This window comes from Gobio gobio (assembly GCF_949357685.1).
Source record: "Gobio gobio genome assembly, chromosome: 14".
Taxonomy (NCBI): Eukaryota; Metazoa; Chordata; class Actinopteri; order Cypriniformes; family Gobionidae; genus Gobio; species Gobio gobio.
Window position 1 is genome coordinate 19,302,792 of NC_137107.1, and position 26,649 is coordinate 19,329,440.

At 40.4% G+C, this 26,649-nt stretch overlaps 1 protein-coding gene across 3 annotated transcripts in view; it reads right to left on the reverse strand.

The window, feature by feature from the left end:
* ppp2r2bb (protein phosphatase 2, regulatory subunit B, beta b) overlaps nt 1-26,649 on the reverse strand; it is a 104,615-nt gene that overhangs the window by 1,370 nt on the left and 76,596 nt on the right. For all 3 annotated transcript variants that reach the window (XR_013817943.1, XM_079835484.1, XM_079835485.1), the window contains exons 2-8: nt 21,978-22,075; nt 20,768-20,933; nt 17,900-18,012; nt 6,397-6,574; nt 3,337-3,501; nt 423-592; nt 193-284 (exon numbers count right to left, since the gene is read on the reverse strand). Coding sequence is in view for 2 of the 3 variants with exons in the window: in XM_079835484.1 (XP_079691610.1) it covers nt 193-284; nt 423-592; nt 3,337-3,501; nt 6,397-6,574; nt 17,900-18,012; nt 20,768-20,933; nt 21,978-22,075 (982 nt within the window). In the remaining variant the exon portion in view is untranslated. The remainder of the gene's footprint in view (nt 1-192; nt 285-422; nt 593-3,336; nt 3,502-6,396; nt 6,575-17,899; nt 18,013-20,767; nt 20,934-21,977; nt 22,076-26,649) is intronic.

Genomic DNA, 26,649 nt, shown 5'->3' on the forward strand with positions numbered 1-26,649 from the left:
AAATCAATTTGCAAAACTTGCTGTGACTGATTGCTTTTGATCAGGGGTGTCCAATCCTGCTCCTGGAGGGTCACCTTCCAGTAGTTTCGCTCCAACCCTAATGAAACGCATCTGAACCACTGATCAAAGTTAGAGCTTAACGCTGGAATGTGGACCTCCAGGAGAAGGACTGGACACCTGCTTTTGACAGACCTGTCCGTTCCGTTCCAGACACATTCAAACTTGTCGAAGATGCAGTCGTTTTCGTACAGTGAGCAGAGCTTACTCCTAAGGTAATCATGAACCTGTCAAAGAAAGAACAGAAAGCATAGATGATCAATACCTTGAGGAGTATTTGACCGAAAACATCAATAAAACTTGTTCATGATGTTGTCATAAACCCATAATGACTGTAGTCATGATCTAATCTGCAAAGCCAGTACCTGGTAAGTTTCCAAAGGCTTGCTCTCCATGTTTACGTCCCACACCTTCACTGTGAGATAGTCACGAGTCATCAAGTAGCGTCCGCTGTGGCTGAATTTCACGTCTGAGATTGAGGAGATGATCTCTGAGAAGAAGGAGCGATTGCTGGGGTCTTCTGGTTCCTCGAATACTGATAGGGAGAAACAAGAAGATGCATGTAAATATTTCAGGAGCAGAGTTGGGGTCTTAGTCTTGAGACCTTAGGCGTTTCTCAATGTCAAGGAAGGATCCTTGGAAGCCAGAATTCCAAGGATGCTACGTCATAGAAAGGACTGTTTCTCAATGTCGAGGATCCTCAGAATTTCAACCAAGGTCTGAGTCCTTCGTTCGAAAATTATGCCATATACAGGAAAGGATGCATACGAGTAGGCTTCACGCTCTTAGCGTTCTCAAATCACCCACAATCCTATGCGCGCAGCTTTGCTATCTTGTTAGAAAAATACAAAATATCGGACGTTGGCGGAGTCGGAGCGTTAACGGGGCAATATGCTTTCAAGTGTAAGTATTTACGTTACCAAACATTTGTTATAACCGTAGTAAATATAAGTAAAGTTTAACGTATTATGCCAGTTTAATGACGCAAAGACGTGCACTTGCTAGCCTGTTCCATTTACGTGTTCTCCAAATGCTAAAGAGGAGCCTCGCCTAGCCTCTGAAGGAAGTGACTTGGAAGGACCAGTCCTGCAGAGGAAGTATCCTTGACATTGAGAAACCCCTCTTGTCTGGATCTTGGTGTACGTTTAGGGCAGGGGTGCTAAACTTCTTGGAGTTCTTCAAGTTCATTGAATGGCCACAGTCCTACAGAGTTTAGTTCCAACCCTGCTCCAACACACATGTAGTTTTCAAATAAGCCTGAAGGACTTGATTAGCTGTATCAGGTACATTTAATTTAGGTTGAAGCTGAGGCCCTCCTTTGACACCTCTGGTTTAAGGGTCTAAAATTTCAACGCAGGAACTTTCCCCAGGAACTAGGGACTTTGGGGTAGTACTCAGACTGCAGGGACCAGGGTCTTAAGCCGCGTTTCCACCACAGGAACTTTCCCCAGGAACTAGGAACTTTGGGGTGGTACTCGGTGTGTTTCGACCGCAGGAACCAGGGTCTAAATGAAGTTCCGGCTAAATATTTCCCCCTTATTTCCCCCCTAATTTGCTTTTAATCTTCACGGTACTTTATACCGCAGTGGAAACGCAGACAGTAGCAGGTCTGGGGGAAAAAAAGTTCCTGGTACAAATTGTTCCAGGTAATTTCGGTGGAAACGGGGCTTAAATGAAGTTCCGGGTAAAAATGTACCCATCAGAAAGTCCCTGCTCGTGAGAACTTTCGGGGGTGGGACTTGGGCGGTGAACATGCTGTTTGGTTGAGTTCACGCAGCATTTTGATTGGTGAACTCCACGCAGCATTTTATTTCAACCACCATTTTTAAAAGTCTGTTGCAGTGCGTGCAGTAAGAGTTGTTTGAAAGTGCGCGCAGTCCTACGTCGCCGGATTAATTTGCCTAATCTTCACGGTACTTTAGACCGTGATGGAAACACAGACGGCAACAGGTCTGGGGGAAAAGAGTTCCTGGGACAAATTGTTCCCGATAATTTCGGTGGAAATGCCGCTTAAGATAAGACTGCAGTCACTTCCAGTTTCTTAAAGGCGATAATTACCTCAACCACACGCCAGCATGGCATTTTCACCGATAAATTGCAAGAATCCACATAGTCGCCTAGCCACAGTATAAAGTGTCCCAGTGTTTGAAAATGACTTCTGCTAATCCTGTTCCTTGAAGGCCTCCTATGTTTCCCTAATCAGACACGCCTGTATCAACTCATCAGCTTGTTAATAGAGACTCTGAAATGGGTGTTTCAGATGAGTGAGACATCCAGAAGGTCTGATCCGTGACCCCAACTCAAACCATTTTAGTTTAAACCAAGATCTTGAGAAAAATATCTAATGGCTGCAATACGTTGGCAGACTAAATGAACAGCATATCGGAGTCAAAATATTTAAAGGATTAGTTCACTTCAAAATGAAAATTTCCTGATATTTTACTCATCCCCATCTCATCCAAGGTGTTCATGTCTTTCTTCTTTGGTCGAAAAGAAATTCCGTTTTTTGAGGAAAACATTCCAGGATTACATCCCATCATAGACTTCCATGGCAACCAAAATAATGAAGGTCCAAATCAATGCAGTTTCAAAGTGCTTCGAAGGGCTTCAGAGGCTCTGCGCGATCCCAGACGAGGAATATGGTCTTATCTAGAGAAACCATCGGTCATTTTCAAAAAATTTATAAAAATGTATTTACTTTTTAACCTAAATTGCTCATCTTGCGCTGCTCTGCAACGTGCGTAAGTCATGCTAGACGTAGGCGGAAGTACTGCCCCAAGCAAACGAGCGAGGACTAATACAAACGCCCCTTACCAAAAACTCTCCAACTTCAACTTCAAAATCATCCGACATCGTTGTTTGACCTTTTTTTGCTAAAGGACGTTTGTACACACGGGGGCGGTACTTCTGCCTTTCCGATGTGATTACGCAATCACTGGCGCGCACAGATCAGTGCACGATGAGCAATTTTATTTAATTTTTTTTTTTAAATGACCGATGGTTTCTCTAGATAAGACCATATTCCTCATCTGGGATCGTGCAGAGCCTCTGAAGCCCTTCGAAGCCCTTTTAAACTGCATTGATTTGGACCTTCAACATTTTGGTTGCCATTGAAGAAAAAATCCTGAAATGTTTTCCTCAAAAAATGTAATAACTTTTCGACTGAAGAAAGAAAGATATGAACATCTTGGATGAGATGGGGGTGAGTAAAATATGACATTTTCATTTTGAAGTTAACCTAACCTTGTTCACAAAGAACCAAAGACTAATTGAACTCACATTTAGAGTGGTTGTCACAAAGTGCGGAGGTTCTCATGTCGCACAATCTTATGGAGCCCTTGCTGCTACTGTAGACAAATGTGTTGCATTGGTTAGGGTGAAACTCAGCCGCTGTGATCACCTCTGTCAATTCTTCCATGTTGGCTGGCTTTATGTCCACAATATCTGAGTAGGCAGAGTGAAGGATCCACAATCCAATTTCACACACTCAAAAGAATATCCCCCATCAAATCCCTTTCAATAAATGTCCTGCTTGATTTGTGTCTGGCCCTATATATAGTGGATTGCTTCAGATCTACATTTCCCAAATTACTGGATGAATCGTCTGACACAAAGGTAAATCCGCAACTGAGAAAAACTCTTGTGCTAAATTTCTCTCCGGAGAATCTGGGTGCTTTCAAAATTGGCTTATATCAAAAACGTCCAATAAAAGACCTCCAGGAGCCATAAATATAGCATTACATCCATCTGTTGGTGTTGGGTAGTGACAGGTTATCCATCACGGCATTCTGCGAGGAACATACATTCACAGTGTGACCTTTGGCAAATAACAGGCTTTATCATCTCTCTATCTCCCTTGAGCGACGCCACAGAATCACCCATACCGACTGTCCAGACTCCTCATTTCAGCTCTGCAGGGTCCTTGAGAACAGTAATCAATAATGATCGATAGGGATGCGTGCCTGGGTAAGATGGACACTATTTACCTTTGGGAGGGCGAAGCAGGGGTCAGGATTAGTGGCAGACACTTGATAAAGGGTAATGGGCGTAATGTGCATCACAGAGGTGTTATCTGTCTGAATTAAGTGACAGCAGAGACGGTCTGCAGGTGGTTTATTGGGTTTGTTTGATTGCTGGTTTAGCTGAATCCTTTTGTTCTTAATTCAGTAACAAAAGCCTGTCAGTATTTATTGTCTGGATTGTGACTTCTGGGAAAATACAGCAATAAGCCACAAGAGGTAGGGCATTACCGTGAATTTGTGATGCAAAAAAGCTTACCTTTTATAATATTGTGGTTTGCAAACAAACAGGCCTATAGTTCATTGGTAAACTGAAAGTGTTATCCTAGCTGTTTACTTGGCACGTTACTTATATTTTATTACTTCTAATAGGTCTCCAGTTCAAAGCCTGGCTGAGCAAGGAGGCCTTTCGGTCTGGAGTCTGTATGTAATGGACTGGCCATCCGCCCAGGGTCCCTGTCTTCGCCCCGAGGTTCTGGGATAGGCTCCAGCAACCCTGTGACCCCACATAGAACAAATGGTGGTTTCACTTTATTTTGATGGTCCCTTTTGAACATTCTGTTGACTATAAGTAACGTTGCACTTGCATGTTTACTAACTCTCATTAGAGTGTTAGTAGAGTATTAGTAGACTGGCTACAATGACCAGCGCTTCAAAAACATGCATCAGTGATGCTTTTCACTGAGTGCTTACACAGATACACACGGGAGCGTTTGAATGCAGGCGCATATCAGCCTACCGGTTAGGGCTGTACGATTAATCGAAAAATAACCGAAACCGACATTCAGAACCTCGAACCGACGTATTTTTCCAATGTCGGTTATTTCGTTTTTCACGTGACTCCGCCCCGTCAGTCAAATCAAGTGCAGTTTGAAGGCACACAGAGATGCAGGAGCAGTAATCTGTGTTTATAGATACCCAGAATCACTATAGTAACTGCATGTTTTACACAGTTTATACAGGTCAGTTAATTGCTGTTCTTATAGCCTACGCGCTGACACACACACACACGCACACACAGACGGCACGCGCAAGCCCCGAAGCCGCTTTCACTTTCGTGCTCATAAAGTTTGTCAAGTAAATGCGTTTAAAGGCTTGCCAGTTTCAACATTTAAAGCGATTGTGAACTATTCAAAAACAACAATACGGAAAACTTCTCCGTTCAGTAATCAGCTTTTTTCAGTGACACAGAGAGCCGAGCCGTGTCGCGTCTCTGAAAACGCGCGCGCCCTGAAGGCAGACCTCTTTCACCTGCGTCCTCGCAAAGCTTTGTCATTTGTATGTAGTTTAAGCCCTGCCAGTTTGAACATTAAAGCGAGTTTCGACCATCAGATGTGTATTATGTTGAACTAATGCCTGATATATTTTGACAAACGAACACTCAGACAGAAGCTGTGACTAAAGTAAAGTCACTAAAGTAGCTTAGAAACTCAACTGTTATTTTAATACCTTTGAAGTAAGTACAAACCACAGCTTCATAATGAATAGAGACAGTAAGAGTAATTCACACACACAATCACTCTCTCATTAATGCATTCAAATAAATGTAATTTAGGCCTACAGTGTTAATTTATCTGTATCTGATGTACAACAAACAGAAATCTGCTCCATAGACAATAACTGCTGACAGTGAACCGTTTCCTTCAAGTATTTTAAAATCACAGTGCACTTTTTCATTAGAGAAAAAAATTCCATCTTTAATAGTAGAAAATATTTACAGTACAAACCTTATCAGTGAACTTACTCAAAAACCTTATGAGGGCAAAAAAAAAAAAAAAAAAGCAAAATCGTTCATTAATCGTAATCGAGGTCAAATGTTCAATTAATCGAGGTTTTTATTTTTGGTCAAATCGTTACAGCCCTACTACCGGTCCACTGGTCGACGCCTACTTGTGCTTTCAAACGCTCCCGCTTTCAAACACTTCCGTGTGCTTTCAAACGCTGCCGTGCGTTGATCATTGTAGCCAATCACAGACACATCCGATGAGCGCGTGAGCACAATGGCCAGTCAGAGGTGTTTATGATTCCAGCTCAACAGCGCTCAAAGAGTCGCATTTTGTGTGGTACTTTGACAACACTACTTGCAAAGCTACTTATAGTCAGTAGAATGTCTGTTGGAGGACATCACAATAAAGAGTTAGCAGATATCAAGCAGTCCGTCTACTAATACTCTAATGAGAGTTAGTTGACATGTAGTAGCAAAGTTACTTATAGTCAACAGAATGTTTAAAAGGGACCATCAAAATAAAGTGTTACCCAAGTGGTTTAGACAATGGAGAGAAACACTATTCTAATTTGTTGTTAAACCTTGAAAGGATACTAAAGCTTCGGTTTGTGATCTCCAAGTTCCACAGGTTGATCCTCAGGTCATCTGTGGACATGTATGTTTCATAGTCGCTGTTGACCGAGATGGAGTTGATGTGATAGGTGTGAGCATTAGAGAAAATGCGACGAGGTGTTGCCTCCACCATCAAGTCCATGGGTCTCAGCACAGGCACCTGAGAGGAGGAAGACATGGTTAGGAAAAGAGACAGACAATGAAAGGAAAGGTCAATATTTGCAGCAAATACTAAGATAGGGGAAGCAGGAAGGTCCCTTGTTCGAGACCCACTGAACGACACAATCCATAGACATACAGGATAAGTGAATTGGAGAATAGACTGTGTGAGAGTGAATGTGTATGTGTGTTAGCCCTGTGATAGGCCAAATGCAGGGAAACACCCTGGAGGGATGGGCAGTCTGAGACGCTGGGATAAGCTCCAGCATCCTTGTGACCCTACATAGGGTTTAGAAAATGGCTGGATATGGCTGAATTCCTATATCAGTCAGACTGATTAATCTGGCCAAATAGAGCCTGCTCAATATCTGCTTTAAAATATATTATAACAAATCTTGAGTAAATACTATCTAAAATAAGTGGTTTAATTTCAGCAATTCTGTGTATTTCTTATAAAGTAATGTGGTGTCATGCTGCGTTCACACCAAACGCGAATAGAGCATCAAAATCGTGTCTACCGCATCTAGTTGGACCACTACAGGACATCAGAGCCAGCGACAAACATCAGAAGGACTAGCCGAGGAAAGGCTGCTCTCGCCGGGGTTAATGAGTGCGGAGTGCCCGGTGATCGCCTGGATCTCACAACTCCACAAACACAAGATTTTTTTTTTTAAATAGGCGCTCTCTTTATAAATAAACCACAGATTTGAGCTTTAAACAACTACATTCCCACCTGAAAAAGTCTTAAAACCTAATTTTGTGACACAATAGAAGTATTTTTTAATAATGCAGGGTTTCTAATCACGTAACTTTACCACGTGACAGCAGCAAGCAGGCTCCTGATTGGTTAACGCGCCGCGAATTGACGCCAAAGTTCTGATTTTTCAACACGGCGTCAGACGCGAATTCGCTTAAAACGCGTGAATGCACAAAAAAGCACCACTCACGCATAACGTGCGTATCGCGCGAGACGTCCAATTCGCGTCAATGAGGCGGAACCGCGTCCATCGCCCCGCGCAAAACGCGTATAACACGCCGCAGGACCTCCAGACGCGAGTCTTTCCATTTACTTAACATTGAAATCACTCGCTCCTGACGCTCTATTCACGTTGGGTGTGAATGCAGCATAAGAGGCCTCGTTATATTGTGATAAATAATATTAATTATATAATACTGTCAAGAGTATTAGTTGGCATCTATGCATTCTCCAGATGCAGTAGAAACAGATGTTTGCATCAAATCTGTTATTATATTTTGTACTCTAGCTCTGCTGGAACCCTATTGGCCAATCATCATGCAGGTGTAACCAGTCCTACTTGACCCGCTCCGAGCGGGATTCGAACCAGGGTCTCCAGTGTGGGAGGCGTGTGCGCTAACAAGGATGCTAAAGGCTGTTACACTCACACTCCCTCCCATCTGGGTCATGACACCAAATGTAATCTGTCCTACTTGACTCACTCGGAGCGGGATTCGAACCGGGGTCTCCAGCGTGGGAGGTGTGCGCAAGGACGCTAACAACCACAGCCTCTAGCGCGCCTCTTGAGGCCAGGGGAGTGAGGTTTACATGCACAGCTCTTACTGGCCTACGTTACACTCATCCCCCCTAAACCTGACAGCCACCCAGGTCATGGAAACAAATGTTACCGGTCCTACTCGACCCTCTCCGAGCAGGATTCGAACCGTGGTCTCCGTCGTGGGAAGCAGGCTAAATATTTTTTGCCTCTTGAGGCCAGGGGAGTGAGGTTTACATGCACAGCTCTTACTGGCCTGTGTTAAACAGAACCAAACCTATCCATTTGATAAATTAGAATTAGTTACCTTATCCTCCAAATATTGGTATCTACTGTCAATTGACCACTGAAAAACACTTTTTGCTCTTCAACATATGTTATTGTTATTTGCTCTGGAAAAAACACAGATACCTTACAGCACCTGCAGCTCGAATAACAGAGATGGTCTTTTGTTGTCAAATGAGTTGCCCACACCTGGATTCGACCAACTCCTAGAGCTACACTGTCAAGATCTGAAGGCGTGTGAAGTCTAGCTCCCACAATGCAGTGTGATAATAGGAAACACAGGTCTACCATCTCTTTAATGATGACTAATCTAAGGGCTGATGCTCCAACATGTGCTTCATGGGAGGGGTGTTGCGTCGCAGTCAGTGTCTGACTCCCCTTGAGGTTTTTTATGCACGCAGCCCTCCATTAATGACAGAAGCGGCATGGCAGACATGTCCTACTCACTACAGTGATGAGGAACGCTCATCACCGAGCAGTGGGAGGTGGAGGAGGGGCACATGCTACCAAGCCAGGTCATTATCACCTAACACATGGGAACTCCATCTTGTCATTTCTGTTAGAGAATGGGGGTGGGGTGAGGGATGTCCTATTGTTGATGCATACATTTGAAATACATTTTCTATAGCCTTTACCACTTTAATAATACATTTTACATAAAATATGTGAAAGCAGGTCTTTCACAAAAAAACATTCCACTCAACTATTGACAAATGTAATTTTCATGTCATATTTCACTCTAAATAGAACAAATAAACGATACCTTTCATTAAGAAAATAGCATATTTTAGGAGAATTCAGATTTGTTGCGTTGAGACTAATTTGGTCTTTCAGATTTCCGTTCACTTCCACCCTACTTGTGCTTTCGATAATAAAATTAGGAGCATAGCGTCATGAATTCAGTTGACAGGACCAATCGAGACTGATTGAAGCTATTATCTCTCAATCAAGCGTTAATTAAGTTTGACTGCTGGGATATTCAGTCACTAATGATAAGAGGGGGTTGAATATGTGGGTACACTTTATTAACACATTATACATAATTCATATCTTTAGCATTGCAGATTTAATGTTCATATGGAAATCATAAATCAGCATGGATTCTGAGAGCGTATGTAGAGTAGGAAAATAAATATGTATTTTCCTTTCAGCACAGTCCACTGATGGTCTTCTTAATTCACATTGGCCACATTCACACAGAAGCGGAATACGGTTGCCAGTCCCGTCCTTAATACAGTTGCGTTCACACAGAGTTCAGTTATTTACAGGAGTGGAAAAACCGCTTTCTATAACACCTACATTTTCAGGACTCACAACCGAATTCTCTGAAAACGAGTGCGGTGTTTGGAATTGAATGAAATTGGAGTTTTAAGGATGTCGCCATCCTAAATATTACTTTGGTCACCGTGAATTAGTCATTTAATCATTAACTCAGCTGATTTGTTCAAAAGTGCTGATTCATGGTTACTGGGAATCCAGGCTTGACTCCCGTTGCACGTTCATACAGACAGTATTCGAGATGATACTGTAAGTTGCTGTGTGAACGGGACATTTCAAAACTCACACCTGTGCAAGTAAATGCAGTTATCAATCCCAAAAACTGAGTGTAAACGTAGCCATACTGATGTTTGCCTACTATAGGAAATTATGCATATTCAGATGCAGCCAGTCCTTTTTTTATTCCTGAATGAATGTGTCTTTGAATGAACTGGTTAAAGGGTTAGTTCACCCAAAAATGAAAATTCTGTCATTAATTACTTACCCTCATGCCGTTTGACACCCATAAGACCTCCGTTCATCTTCGGAACAGAAAAGATATTTTAGTTGAAATCTGATGGCTCTGAAAGGCCTCCATTGGCACAATGGCACGGTTCACTCTCAAGACCCTTAAAAGGTACTAAAGACGTCGTTACAAAGTCCATCTCACTACAGTGGTTCTAAAATAACTTTATGAATCGGCGATAATAGTTTTTGTGCGCAAAAAAACCCTAAATAACGACTTACATAGTGATGACGATTTCAAAACAAGGCATCGTGAAGCTTCGAAGCGTTATGAATCAGTGAGTCGAATCAGCAGTTTGAATCGCCAAATTTCAGCAGTTTGGCGGTTTGACACGTGAACCGAATCATGATTCCGCTCATTGATTCATAACGCTTCGAAGCTTCATGAGGCCGTGTTTTGAAATCGTCATCACTATGTAAGTCGTTATTTAGGGTTTTTTTGCGCACAAAAACTATTCTCGCCGATTCATAAAGTTATTGTAGAACCACTGTAGTGAGATGGACTTTGTAACGACGTCTTTAGTACCTTTTAAGGGTCTTGAGAGTGAACGGTGCCATTGTGTCAATGGAGGCCTTTCAGAGCCATCAGATTTCAACTAAAATATCTTCATTTCTGTTCCGAAGATGAACGGAGGTCTGACGGGTGTCGAATGACATGAGGGTAAGTAATTAATGACAGAATTTTCATTTTTGGGTGAACTAACCCTTTAAGCGATTAATTCAAAGATAGTAATTTGTTTCATCCATAAATGAATCAGCGTCTTTGAACGAATCAGTTGAGTTAATGATGAAATGACAGTCACCTACTGGTGTAACAATGTAACCTGCAGAAAGCGTCACTGGAAACCAAACGCTATCTCACAAAAAAATTGGTATGTATTTTAGGTTGGCTAAAGGTGGCTAATTTGTACGAACTCACTCGTACGAATTTGTAAGTTTTGTCTAAACCCCAGTGACGGGTAGGTTTAGGGGCGGGGTTTGAGGTAGGCCATTCGTACAAATTCATACGAATTTGGCAACTCGTCAAATGCGTACGATTTAGCAAAAATTTTATGAATTTGTACAAGGAGGTCATACAAATTAGCCACCTCGTAAAATACGTATGAATTGCCGTGATATCGGGTTGGGAAACACCACAAATAACGCATAGACTGACTGTCTGAAATAAGAAAACAAAATGAAGTGATACAAAAAGGAGCAGATTTAACTGTATGGGGTTCAGTGTAATAACAAAAATCCAAATGTTTTTGTTTTGCGAAACATAAAAACATGTATGAGATCAACGAACGGTTCTCCTGAAACCCTTTCACCTTGGCACTGGGCCATTGCGCCATCCTTACTGTTGGTCCCTGGGAAGTATAGTTTTTCCACTAGGTTGCTTTTCTTAGCCTAACAAAACCAAATATCCTTTCAGCCGACATGTTTCTTTGTCTTTGAGTCAAACACAAAGCGTACATTTCTTCCTAAAGATGTCTCAGATTCACTGTTTTATTGACAGAGACAACCCCCTCCCCCCAGCAGAAACAATTTTGCTGGGTGAATCCCCTCATGTTTGGAGTGCAGACACAGATGAAGGCAGTAAACACTCGGTAGCCCCTCATCGCTCTGAATAACAGTAGGGGCAGATGTACCCTGTGGAGTCCCTGCGAGGGATCCACCCTCACCTCCCCCTTTATCTCCTACTCCTCTCTGCTCGGTCTGTGCAAAGTGATAAATGCCCTGATTTTGTACACACACACACACACACACACACACACATTTGGGAGAGGATTTCAGCTCTCCTTGCTCTGGTCTCCAGTGGGCTGCAGTGTTAGTTAAGGAGGAGCTGATGGAACTGCTGTCCTGAACACATTACAGCTGTCTCAAGAACACTCTCCTAAATATATCCCCTATCCAGAGACACCAGTCTGCTGCACCCTCAAGAGAAAGAGAGGTGTAAATTCATGCTAAATGAATAATGGATGCAGGTCGAAATACCTGGAACTGTCCCAGATTTGGTAACCCATGATATTTACATGTACAATCTTAATCAACTTCAAGTCAATGTGAATTCAAAATTGAAATATACTTTTTTTAGTGCCAAAACAAATGCAGCTGTTTTACCATTTATCAACTGTAGTGCTGTAGTTTTTATTTTTAATTACACACACCATTCAGAGATCACTCAATGAAAATGTGTCGTACAAATGAAATTCATAAAAACAAACTGAAATATTTTTGAGTGTGTGAATGATTCATAAGTGCATGTTATTCTAATGAAAGAAAAAAACTTAATCTTTCATCAAAAAGTAATAACTTGCTCCACCTCTAATGTCACAGTTTGGACAAAAGTCAAATCCCTAGTCCTGCCCTGAAACTCGCAATACTGTTAAACCAGAAGTTGATATGTCAGTCCGATTGTCAACAACCTGTGAACGGCTTTGATTTTGTGTTGCTTTAAGTATCTTATCATCTAGTCTCACGTAGCCAAGACTGAGGGCAGACGATCTGGAGCTTTCATTGGTCAAGGACAGCCTAAAAGAATGTTTAACTTACATTTAATGTAACCAATCACAGTTCGTTTTGTTCCGTGTCATGTTTATGGGTGTGAAAATGTAAAGTCGATGTCCCTACAATAACAGACCGGGGTGCATAAATTATTCATTCAAGAACATTGTGCAAGTCTACTGCAACAATGGAGCCGCAAACTTCACATATTTTTGAAACTCCAGCGTTTAGTTGATCCTGGTAAGCGCTCATTGTCACAGCTGCAAATACAACGGCATTCTTCTTCCATGAGGGGGTTTGTACGGTGGCCCAGTAGTACACAACACAATGAAGTTGAAAAAGCATACATAAAGTTCACAACACAACGAAATAAAACCACAACATAAAGAAAAAGCCATAATACAACGGAATCAAGCCACAACACAATGGAAACAAGCCACAACACAACGAAAAAGCCACAACACAACGGAAATGCTCCCGACCACTAGGGGTCAAGTGTGGTAAAGTTAGTTTTTTTTCCTTGCCATTGTTCTATAGATTCTTACAAATATATAAACACTAGGATCAGTTTTAAGTGTGCAACTGTATATCGACATGAAATATCAATTAAAAAATCACCTACGTGCATTATAGCTGCATATTTATACTCGAAAATGCTTTGACACGCTGGATGACGGCCAAGGGAACGTCTACCTATCCCACCGAGTGGTTCAAAGTTATAATTTGTATTAATTACTTTTAACATTTAAAAACAGACACGTTAAAATTCCATAGCTTGATTGTATTGGTAAAACTGACTCAGTAATGCAAAACACAACATTGGAATGTGAACATAAAAAAGTAATTTTAATTAGTACAAATTATACATTTCAACCAAGCCTGTAGTGCTCCTGTCAGAAACTAAAGCCTCCGCGCCTCGATCGCCCCCAGGTGGTTGGTCCCAGTATAGCTCCTAAACCCCACCTCTCCATGTATTAGAATGGACGCGAGACACACTAAACAATTCAATTACACTTCAAATAATTGTTTCCTAAAGATGGTTTCTGTCATTTTAGGCAGTTTTTATTACGATGATTTCATTTCAAGTGTTTGTTTTTTAAATAAGTCTAGTTTTAGTTAGTTATTTGATGCTATAAAAACGGGGGGTGTGAAGTCATGATTGACAGCTGAGATTGACGGCTTCTCTGAGTGAAGTTGTCACTGAGGCACTAACAGACTTTTTTCAGGATTTTCGGTTGGATCTTTAGGTTTAATTTCTACACTTCTATAACTGTTTATTTCACACCAACATAATGAATTGTTCTTCATCTGCGAGAGTGTGGGCGGGTTTTTGATAATCGCGCCTCTACTTTCTGCTCTCTACTGCGCAAATCCGGTCCCGAGATCGCTACTACGCAGACTCGGTCCCGCAGCTTCAAAGCTTCAACTCTGGTCAGCGGAAGTCAATGAAGTCGCGTCGTCTATATTTTTTTACGGTCTATGGTTTCAACCACTTGGTGGAATTAGCAAGCGTTCCCTTAGGCATCAAGCACAGTGGTAGCATGTCAAAGCATTTTCGAGTATAAATATGCAGCTATAATGCACGTAGGTGATTTTGAATTGATATTTCCTGTCGATATACAATACCACACTTAAAACTGATCGTAGTGTTTATATATTTGTAAAATTGGCGAATCTATAGAACAATGGCAAGGAAAACTAACTTTAATGCACTCCGATAGCTCCGTAGTGGTCAGGAGCATTTCCGTTGTGTTGAGGCTTGATTTCGTTGTGTTGTGACTTTTTCATTGTGTTGTGGCTTGATTCTGTTGTGTGTCGGCTTGTTTCCGTTGTGTTGTGGCTTGATTACGTTGTGTTGTGGCTTGATTACGTTGTGTTTTGGCTTAATTCCGTTGTGTTGTGGCTTGATTACGTTGTGTTTTGGCTTGATTCCGTTGTGTTTTGGCTTGATTACATTGTGTTGTGGCCTTTTCGTTGTGTTGTGGCTTGATTACGTTGTGTTGTGGCTTGATTACGTTGTGTTGTGGCTTGTTTTCGTTGTGTTGTGGCCTTTTCGTTGTGTTGTGGCTTGATTACGTTGTGTTGTGGCTTGATTACGTTGTGTTTTGGCTTAATTCCGTTGTGTTGTGGCTTGATTACGTTGTGTTTTGGCTTGATTCCGTTGTGTTTTGGCTTGATTACATTGTGTTGTGGCCTTTTCGTTGTGTTGTGGCTTGATTACGTTGTGTTGTGGCTTGATTACGTTGTGTTGTGGCTTGATTACGTTGTGTTGTGGCTTGTTTTCGTTGTGTTGTGGCCTTTTCGTTGTGTTTTGGCTTGATTCCATTGTGTTTTGGCTTGATTACATTGTGTTGTGGCCTTTTCGTTGTGTTGTGGCTTGATTCCGTTGTGTTTTGGCTTGATTCCGTTGTGTTTTGGCTTGATTACATTGTGTTGTGGCCTTTTCGTTGTGTTGTGGCTTGTTTTCGTTGTGTTGTGGCCTTTTCGTTGTGTTTTGGCTTGATTCCATTGTGTTTTGGCTTGATTACGTTGTGTTGTGGCCTTTTCGTTGTGTTGTGGCTTTTTCGTTGTGTTGTGGCTTTTTCGTTGTGTTGTGGCTTGTTTCTGTTGTGTTGTGGCTTTTCCGTTATGTTATGGCTTGATTTTGTTGTGTTGTCGCTTTATTTGGTTGTGTTGTGCACTTATACATGCTTTTAAAAATGCTGTTGTGTTGTGCACTACTGGGCCACCACAACGGCTTTGTTTCCTGGCGGACTGCTAAAGGAACACGGCAACTTTTTGGGACTTTAGCTTATTCACCGTATCCCCCAGAGTTAGAGAAGTCCATACATACCATTCTCATCTCTGTGCGTGCCATAACTTTGTCTGACGCACCCACCGCTAGCCTAGCTTAGCACAAAGACTGGAGGTACCTGGCTCCAGCTAGCCTACTGCTCAATAAGTGACAAAATAATGCCAACATTTTCCTATTTACATGTTGTGATCGTGTACTAAGACAGACGGAAAATGAAAAGTTGATTTTCTAGGTCGATATGGCTAGGAACTATAATCTCATTCCTACGTCATAATCAAGGAACTTTGCTGCCGTACCATGGGTGCAGCGGCGCAATGATATAACGCAGCGCCTGAAAATAGGCTAACTTCCGTCAACATAACCAACGTGACAAACTGCTTGCACAGACAGCGTGCCGGGGACTATTTTCAGGTGCTGCGTAATATCATTGCGCCGCTGTACCCATGGCAAAGTTCCTTGATTACTACATTTCTAATATGGTGATACGGTGAATAAGCTAAAGTCTCAAAAAGTTGGTGTGTTCCTTTAAAGAAGGCAACACACACGTCTCCCAGACATCCTGTAGAATTCAACCTATCAGATGTCAACTTCGAAAATCCTGAAGTGTTTCCAGTTAAGTGTGCCATATGCATCAGACATTCAGCCAACGGTCCGAGGCTGAGACTACTTATCGTCCAGCATTTAAGACTGATCCTGGACATCTGTTCTTTTGGCAATAATTGTATGAGAACCCACAGGGAATCAACAGTTACTATAAAGCTTTGGATAGTTTATTACGTTTTAGTGAAGTCTAAGAATTACATCTTCTGCTCCCATAATGTGATTTTAAATCGACCTCCTTAGTCACCCATTACGTTAGGGTCAATCCAAGCCCAGTGATGAAAATAAAGCATCATTCTCGATGACGGGATTAAAGTACAACTGGGGTTGAATATTGACATCTTTCTGAGTGGATGACTGCTGGATAAATCAATATCATAATTACGGAGAAATTCTCAAACAGGGAAAAATCCTTTAGTACAGCCAAGCAGTTGGATGAAGGCAAAAGTATAGTATACTACTATATATACACTTGTGTCAAAAAGGCATTTTAATTAACTGCAATTAATAAATATTCAACAATTGTTATTTATGAATATCGACGGCTTTAAACTTGCGTTGTCCTAATGAGAGCCACAGGGTCCGAGAAGGCAATGTATAATTAAAACGGTTCAATTACACAAAGTTTCCTCAAATGCCCCACATCAGGGATAAACTTGGAAGTCTTGAGTTTTTCCTGCAGTCCTCTCTCAAACCTCATAAAATCATAGAAAATGTAAAAAAATAAATTAAATAAAAAACTATTGTCAATTACTCAATGTCTTCTAGGCAGCAAAACAAAAAAATCCATTGGAGAAAAAAAGCCCCGTGTACTCTGAAAGAGGAAGAAATGACAAAAAGATCCTGCCTGGCATCAATCTAATGATTCTCAGGAGAGAATACCATAGCATTAACTGCATTAACATTTGACATTTATCAGCTGCCCCCAGCTGTAGCAGCAGGTCACCCCTGGACACGTTCCTCTTACACGGTGTGAATCCACGTATGTAAGAGGGTATATTCCTGTGGGTCCACACTGGCAAATGCACAGGCCTTCCTCCACTCTCACAGCTCAAACAACAGCTCCATCAAAAATTAAATGAGACCAAGTCTCCAAAAAACTACCCAAACCCACTACCTTGTCAGCTGTATTTGGCGAGATATGAAACTCCTTCTTCCAACCCATAATCCTCCTCTGTTGCGCTAAGAGTGCCCACTTCCACTGGGGAAGCTATGGCTGCCAAATTACAACAGAGCTTGACCTTATTTTTTTCTCTTCACATACTAGAGCCAACAGATTAAGACTCCCTTTCTCCTTATGCTTGGGGAGACAGCATGGCTAGGAGAATGAAAAAAAATTAAAAATCTCATCACTTTTAGCAGGGCCGTAACCACCATAGGCATTGAGGTGGACAAGTCCCCCCCAATATTTGATATTCTTAATGCTGCTCCCCATTGTGCACGGCCTTGTTTGTTGTTAGGGTGACAAACAGTTTAAAAAGTTACATTTTTAGGCAACTCTGCCTAACAGCACTCATCAATGTCAAAATGATGGCCAATCAGCTCAAAGAAGGCAGGGCTTACCGTTGAACAAATTTGTACGCACTACACTTGCTATGTTGTCAGTTGCGTCACTCCATTCCCAAATCCCCTTATCCGACAGTATATTGGTCATTGGATGTGCACTTCAGAATTTTTACAGAAATCCAGGTACTTTTGACTTACTGTATTTTACATACAGTACTATTATTGTAGATAGACTCTGTAGGAAAGTGGCCCTGCAAGAGCAGGATTGGACATGTGGGAAGTGTTGTATTTGCCTGTCTATTGCCGCTGGGCATGGCAAAAAGACCGGCGAGTGAACTTGATTTAAAGGGCCTTTGCTTACCCTCAGAGCTGTGATGGTGGTGGGGTCCCGTATCCTGCCATCTTCATCCTTCAGATTGTAGCCCTCTGGTCGTTTGTCTCGCTCACTGATTTTCCATAGTTTCACAGTTTTATCTGGGAAGAGAGATGATATGAGCAATGATGTGTAAGCAGTGTTTGTGATGTCAGTAGCATAGAAAAACTGTACTGGCCCTTTTACAGTGGACCAGCAAAGAGAGTGAACTTAGCTGGCAGCCTGGCATGACAAAACAGACAGATCTCCCTATTAACCTGACTGGACCTTGCTATTACCTGTATACCTAACTGTTCTGATGTGTCCAAATCAGAACTACAGCTTCATGAGAGCCATCAATCTCTGGAAAACTGATGAATGTGAGCTCATTTTAATTGACCGTGTGCCCGTTTTTTAATGCGCCTTGACTATCGTACAGTCTGACATTAAAGGGTTAGTTCACCCAAAAACATGACATTCTTTTTTCAGACCAATAAAATCAGAGTTATATTAAAAATGTCCTGGCTCTTCCAAGCTTTATAATGGCAGTGACTTGTTGGTTAATTTTTGAAGTCCATAAAAGTGCATCTGTCCATCATATAACTGCACCACACGGCTCCGGGGGGTTAATAAAGGCCTTCTAAAGCGAAGTGGCGCGTCTGTGTAAGAAAAATATCCATATTTAAAAACTTTATAGACTAAAATAACTAGCTTCCGGCGGTCAGTGGAACGCAAGTCGACTTGCGCAAAAAGAGTAACCTTTGACCCTTGTGTATTGACAAACGCTGAAGTGCCAGAGGATAGAGCAAAACAAAACACCGGTCATGAATTAGAAGTCTACTCTAAAACGAGAATTTTTAAAGAGAAATGGCGGAGGATTTCGATACAAGAGAAGAGGGGCTTGAGTTTGTTGCCCAGCCCTATCCGCAAGAGGTGTCAAAGCTTGTGATGCTCCTGTACATCACGTCAGGTGTTGCTCTTTTGCCTAAGTCGACGTACCACTGACCGCCGGAAGCTAGTTATTTTAGACTATAAAGTTTTAAATATAGATATTTTTCTTACACAAACATGCCACTTCACTTCAGAAGGCCGTTATTAACCCTCCGGAGCCGTGTGGAGCAGTTATATGATGGATAGATGCACTTCAAAAATTAACCAACAAGTCACTTCCATTATAAAGCTTGGAAGAGCCAGGACATTTTTAATATAACTCTGATTTTAACTCTGAATGTCATATACACCTAGGATGACTTGAGGGTGAGTAAATCATGGGCTAATTTTCATTTTTGGGTGAACTAACCCTTTAATGACAACTTAGATCTTACAGTGGGACATGGCTTACAGCGGGGATCATTTTCGTACAGTCTGACCAGGAACAATCGTAAAGGGCTATTATAAATCGCAGTGTGCACCCGGCTTAACTGCTCAAACCGGCACTGTAAACAATATAATAATTAAATTAATTAATCAATGTGTCACTTCAGTTCTACTAGTTATTATGTAGGCATACATTTATCTTTGCATTTGTTTGATGTAAAATACAGTAAAACTGTAATGTTGTAAACTGTTACAATTTAAAAGTAACTGTTTTCTATTTGAATATATTTTAACATGTAATTTTTTACTGTGATGGAAAAGCTGAATTTTCATAACTCTAGTCTCAGTGTCACATGATCCTTCAGAAAACATTCTATGGTGCACCAGAAACATTTCTTATTATTATCATCAAAGTTGAAAACGGTTTTGTTTTTGTGGAAACTGTCATAATTTTTTTTTAGGATTTTAGGATTTAGCAAAAGAAGCTTGTAAAAAAAAAATGTTTTGTAACATTATAAATGTCTTTACTGTTAGTTGTGAACAATTTGATGCAGCCTTGCTGAATTTTCTTCTAAAAATGAAAAATCTTTACATAAATAATAATAATAACATTAAGGCCTGTACACACCGGGACGAATATCGCGCGTGCTTAACGCCAGCGTTTTTTGTGACATTTTTCGGCGCGTCTTGAGTGTTCACAGACGAGCAAATTTCACTGGCGATGCGCCGAGTGAACGTGCACATTCAGTAGATGCGCTCCCGGTACAGAAGGTGGTGCTACGGCACTTTACGCTTCTGACACTCGCTTGTCACACAGAAGAAGAAGAGAGACAGTATTTACGTGCTTGCCAAAACCACAGATATATTATGTCTATGGCCAAAACCATTCAAGCACTTTTTGCTAACTGGCAAGCAGCATTAGCTGTTCATCTTCTTCTTAGTCTACTTACTACTTCTTCGTCGTATCAATGTGTGCTCGGCAAGACCGTTTTGTCCTTGAGCGCCACTAAGTCGTGTTTTACTGTCACTTCAGCAGCTCCAGGCACGTGAACAAAAGCGCCGATCTCATTGGTTGGCCAGTTTTTAACGCGTCACGTCAAAATAAAAAAACGAACCCGAGCCGTTTTTTTTTTAAATTCCGCTTTTACGTCTGCCGTTTTGCGCGTCGGTGTGCACACTCACATTGGCGCCCTTTGTTTAGTCACGAGGCGTTAAACTTTGGCGATAAACGCGTGCAAAAATCATCCCAGTGTAAACAGGCCTTTACACCCCAAAAGTTTGCCCTTTGGTAGTGTACAAGAACAACTTTTTAAAGGAAATATTTTGACAAATGATTCTCTACGATATTTTCCCCAAATTTCACAAACTACCACAAGTGAAAAATAACATAGCTTAAAGTAGCACGTTATTAGTTAAGGACAGTTATATGCAACAACACAGATGTTTAGTAAAGAAAACAGCACATTAACATTCAAAACACACGTATGCATTTTCTTTTCAACAGAAAAATGAGAAGCATCAGATCAGATCATATGAAGAAAACACATTGGCTTTGCTCACCATTAGTGGACAGGAGGAAATAGGCGGCGTTCTGTTGAGGCAGCCAGCGGATCTTGTTGATTTTCTCCTCAATCTCTAGGCTTTTTAAGTAGTCAAATTCGGGCTCGTGGCTCTGAAAGGTGCTGTAAACATTGTACTCCCCCCGACGGTGAGGGTGGTTCTTACTCTGTAATGATAGAAGTTGTTTATGGTTCAAACCAAGATTAAAAAAAATAGCCAAGTCTGTAAATCCTACAAATCAAATAGGACGTTTTATGTGTATTTGGTGCATTCACCCACTATTTTGACAGTTTTTTCACTGCCTATATAACAACATTATCAGACGATCGCATTTACAATTCATACAGCGCTCTACATTTAAAACGCCTGAACCAATTATACATTTAGGACATAATTAGCGGCAGCAAACAATAATTGGAAATTTCAGCCTAAACATTTATATTATATTTAGTCTCTAGTCTATATTTAGGCTTATATTAAGTCTCTCAGTGTAAACCAGCCCACTCTGTGTAGCTCTTTTACAGTCACATGTGGAATGCGTGTGGATTTTTTTTCTTTGTTGCTGAAGGCCGTGTAATATAAGTGTCTCAAGGCACAAAGGTGGTCCGGGTTAGAGGAATATCTGAATACCGATCAGAGCGTGGAAACCTTCAGGGTCAGTTCTCACCTTGGGAAGCGTCTAAATCAATAAGCAGAACTCAGACAGGCCGAGAGAAGACGAGGGTATTAATGGAAACAGATTTGCCCTCGGTGGGAGGGAGGGGGTTAAAGGGGGTCTGGAACAGAGTGCGGCATGAATCATGGTGTGAGGATTAACAGACACCATGAAATCTCTTTAAAGATGATGCGAGTGTGAGACGAGGAGGGGCAGACAGCGGGGTTTGTGATGCTAGACAAAACATTGAGGGGTTATTAGATCTTTGAAGGTTTGTAACCAACACACAAATGCAGTCAATAGAAGATTAGGACTACCATTTTTACAAGACTACTGTATTCAGTCCTTATATTTTGTGGTTTGGGCACAGTGATACGAGATATTGGGTGTGTACATACTGTATACACCATTTTACAACATGGCTCATCCATTCAGACTTCAGATCTGTTTTATAAACAGCGGTTTTAATATTCATAATAATGATTGGTGAGTTTGCCGAGTCTAGTAGTAATACTCTACTAGATTTTGGTGAATATAACGTCTACCCCGAATTACCTCCTGTTCTCTCTGGAAGACCACCACTCGTCCACCTTTGTCCCCAGTGGCCAGGAGCTCTCCTGTCGGATTGAACTCAACCGTGGATATGATGTCAGCTGTAAGGGAGAAAGAGGAAAATATATTATAATAGAAGATGATATATTAGAGCTTCAAGAGTTTCCATTTAATATTCTATATTGAGATATTGTAAATATAAAAATGTTAATTTATTTATATCTCTGAAAACTTTTGGACTTGAATATGTCAGGGTAAAACTTTTTTTTTGGTCTAAATCTATTCATTTATTTTAAAAATAATAATATATACAGCTCTAAAATACCATTTACCATTTAACATTGAGAAATGAATGTTAAGTGGTCTCTTAATTTTTTCCAGAGCTGTATATATACCTGATTGTATTATTATTAAAATTATTGTTATTATTAGTATTTATGGGTGGGGGGCATGAATTCCAAAATGCCAGGGTGGTACAACTGTCCTGATATCATAAAGATGAAATTCCTGAAAAGAAAACCGGTTTAAGTAGTTTGAATAACATGTTTGCATTACTATTTTTACAGTAGTTAAACAGTTTTGTTCAAATAAAACATATGTCTCAAAAAATATAAATAGGAAACTATATCATAAAAGGTAAATATGGTATTACTTTTAGAATCATTAGAATAGAATGAAAGTTTTTCATATGAAACCAAAATGAATACAAAGATTACATTTATATGAACTTGGAACATGCATTTTAAACGAAATCCTGTGATTTCCGTGATGTAGAAAACATGGATGGAAATTGCAGAATCCAGTCATAAAGTGGAATTTACAGTATAATGCAGAAGGTCACAGAATTTGGAAAAACTGGATGAATAAATCAAAAAGACCAGTTCTGATACCAGCCAGTCCATCTCCTGTCAAATGTGATGAAACGCTCACCCTGCTCTCTTGAAATGCTCCATCACCATTTCATTGATATGTAAATCTCACCAAATATCACCCGCCACCATTATCCGACCAAATATCATCTTCTAAAGTCAGAAATATCCAGAGACCTTTAAAATGTGAAGCAAACAGCGAGAAATTCTAGGTTGACAAAAAGATTGTACTGGACAAGAAGTGTAACGCTCTCCCTGGGGTGAATGACATCGGATACTAAAAGAGAATTCAGGTCATGAGCATCAACATCAATCCAAGATGCACTTCTATGTAAAAATCCCCTGTGCATGTTATTGAAGGACACTATTAAAGATCAGAAACTCACTCCAGGCTGCATACAAAAAACACAGATAAGATAACGGTGACATGCAGTGGACTGATTGCTTTTAGAAAGACTATACTGCATTTAGATCTGTGTTAGGTTCATTGGAACACATTAAAGACACAAGAGAACAAAGACTATATAATTTTTTTTTCATTTAAAAATATTACAAATTATATTATGCAGACAAAATGTTTAGAAACAAAAACAAAAATTCTTAATTTAAAACAATAATAATATGTTATATTTATAATATTAATACGTTGCAATGCGGTTGCTGGGGTGTTTGGTAAAACTGTCCAATCACTGAAAAGTCGATCTCAGTTTATTGGAAAAATGTGCCTCCAACTACATTTTTTGCAAACCTTCCAGCTGAAATGAACACTAAATGCAATAAAACTTCAACTTTTGTTCTTTTTTACACAAATTATCCTTTTCAGGTTATTGATTATTAAACACAATTTTTTGTGCGGTTCCCTGCACAATGATCTCAAAACACTTTTACCATAGTGTATTTGTAAATTAATACATTTTGACGTTTGCATCACATAACAAGCTTCATATGCATGGCTTGGTAAACTTGCTCGTTTGCTCACCTGGTACATCACTGCTTGGGTTCGAGTTCAGTTCAAACACTTTTAGACACAAGCTAAAATGGCATGGATGCTTTAGCAAAAACCTTTTTATGTCAAAGGTTTAAGTAAAGGTTTACAACACTGACTACGTTTACATGGACAGCAGTAATCTAATTATTGACCTTACTCTGAATAAGACAATAATCTGATTAAGGCGTTTACATGAGTTGCTTTTAGAATATTACGTTCATGTTCCCATTTTACATGTTACAGAACATAGCTCGATTAATAGTACGTCATTACGTACCCATGCCACGCTACGCTGTCCGGCGTCCAATCATAGCGCGACTTTCGTAGGTCTGTTCAAATCAATGGGCTCAGGCAACCCGCTGTAACTTTACCTGCGGGTGTCGCTGTTGGACAGTGTGACTTTATAAAAACGAGTGACTTTATATATATATATATAGTTTTATTTTTTGTATATATTGTTTCTCAGTTTTTTTTAAGAGACACTGCCCATCTTGCCTCCTTCTTGACAGCCAACATTTCGATTAATAATAGCTTTGATTAATGATGAAAATTAAGGTTTCAAAATCGTGATTGTTTGGATTGTTTTTTTCTGCCATCGAGCCACAAGCGCTCACTGAATGGCCATATGGATCGCGAGCCTAGAGGTTCCCGACCGCTGTTGTAAGCAGACAATTATGAATCTGGGATTACAGATACAAACGTATTGTATTTTACTTTTACAATGAGCAGAATTATTACAACACAAAGAAAAAAAATATAGAGGAGGCAGTGTCCGAGTGAGCAGTCAAGCAAGACACGCAGTCACGCACCATAGCAACACGTCATGGCAACGACATTTCAGACTGAAAGATACGTAAAAGATAAACGGGAATTTGAGCGCATTGTTACTGTTTTGTACGCGCAGTTATATTAATTATAATCCAAATTCTGTTTTATTTGTCACAATATTATTGATGATTGTTTAGAGGGGCACTTTATATACTTTTGATACGAGCCCCCAAAGCCCTCCCCTCTGCACTTGCCTGGTGTGTGTGCCTGGTGTGTGTGTCCTGTCACAAAATGCGGCGAAAACTCATACACAACGTTAATAGTTAGATTAAGGTGTGTACATGTCTACAATGCACTTGGATAATGCGACTAAAATAGGCATACTCCACATGTCTTAATTCAATTTTTGTTTAAAGGTCCCGTTCTTCGTGTTTTTTTGAAGCTTTGATTGTGTTTACAGTGTGCAATATAACGTGTTCATGTTTCGCGTGTAAAAAAACACAGTATTTTTCACACTATTTACTTATCTGTATACCGCTGTTTCCACTGTCCTAAAAACGGCTGGTGATTTCCTTGTTCTATAAAGTCCCTCCTTCAGAAACACGTAACGAGTTCTGATTGTGCAAGCGGTTCCTGTGCTGTGATTCGACCACAGCTTAGCGCACGTGAAAGCGGTTCCTGTGTTGTAATTTGACAGCAGCTTAGCGCACGTTGGAAAGGTCACGCCTCTTAACGGAGAGATGTATGCGTTCAATAATCTCTACAGCGTCCCTGGGAAAGCCAAACAAAGGTGATTTGACTCCTGGATGAAAATAACAGCGTCTCGATGACATGGCGATAAACACACTCAACGCAACAGTTCCTTTTCTCCACGCGACCGTCCGCTTCTCCACGTGGGACAGCAACAAGACCGCGCCCCCTTTTTCGCGTTTCTTTGTGGGCGGAGGTGAGTCTGTTCTACTGCTCTACTGACGTAATTAAAGAAGGAAGTACCAGGATGTAGTCCAAGCCAGCCGTTCGCTGTAGGCTTGGAAAGGGAACTTCTGTTAAATAAAATATCTCGCTTGGCATTGAACTTTGAGCTTTATAATTTTACAGGTATTATTTATGCTCTAACAGCAACATTACACACTAACTATAGTTTGAACAATGGAATCGCGAAGAAGGGGACCTTTAATTCGAGTATGGCTTTAACCGGATTAAGGTAATTAGAAATCGCTGTTTACATGGTAGTTTCTTAATCAGAGTATGGTCTTAATCAGATTAATATCGGAGTATTGTTGTCCATGTAAACGTACTGACTGACTACGTTTACATGGACAGCAGTAATCTAATTATTGACCTTATTCTGAATAAGGCAATATTCTGATTAAGGTGTTTACATGAGTTGCTTTAAGAATATTCCGTTCATGTTCCCGTTTTACATGTTACAGAACATAGCTCGATTAATGGTTAGTCATTACATCCCCATGCCACGCTAAGCTGTCCGAGGTCCAATCATAGCGCAACTTTCGTGGGTCTGTTCAAATCAATGGGCTCAGGCAACCCGCTGTAACTTTACCTGCGGGTGTCGCTGTTGGACAGTGTTACTTTATAAAAACGAGTGATTTTTATACTTTTTAATGTACTTTATATATATAAATTATATATTGTCTTTCAGTTTTTTTGAAGAGACAGTGCCCATCTTGCCTCCTTCTTGACAGCCAACATTTCGAATAATAGCTTTGATTAATGACGATTTCTTCTTAATCAGAGTATTGTCTTAATCAGATTAATATCGGAGTATTGTTGTACATGTAAACATACTGACTGCTATTTAAATTTTTTTGAATGATTGATTCAATTACTCATAAATACTTCACTTGTTTTATTACTGGATGAATCAGTGTTTTTGAACAAATCTCTTCAATGATTGATTCAATGTCACTTGTCGGCAACTATTGGCGTAACAATGTAATCGATACAATCGTTATGTGAAGTGCAGAGTTACTTTGGCATGATTTGCTTCCGTAGACAACAGTGTTTATATATAAACTATAAACTCTTATTC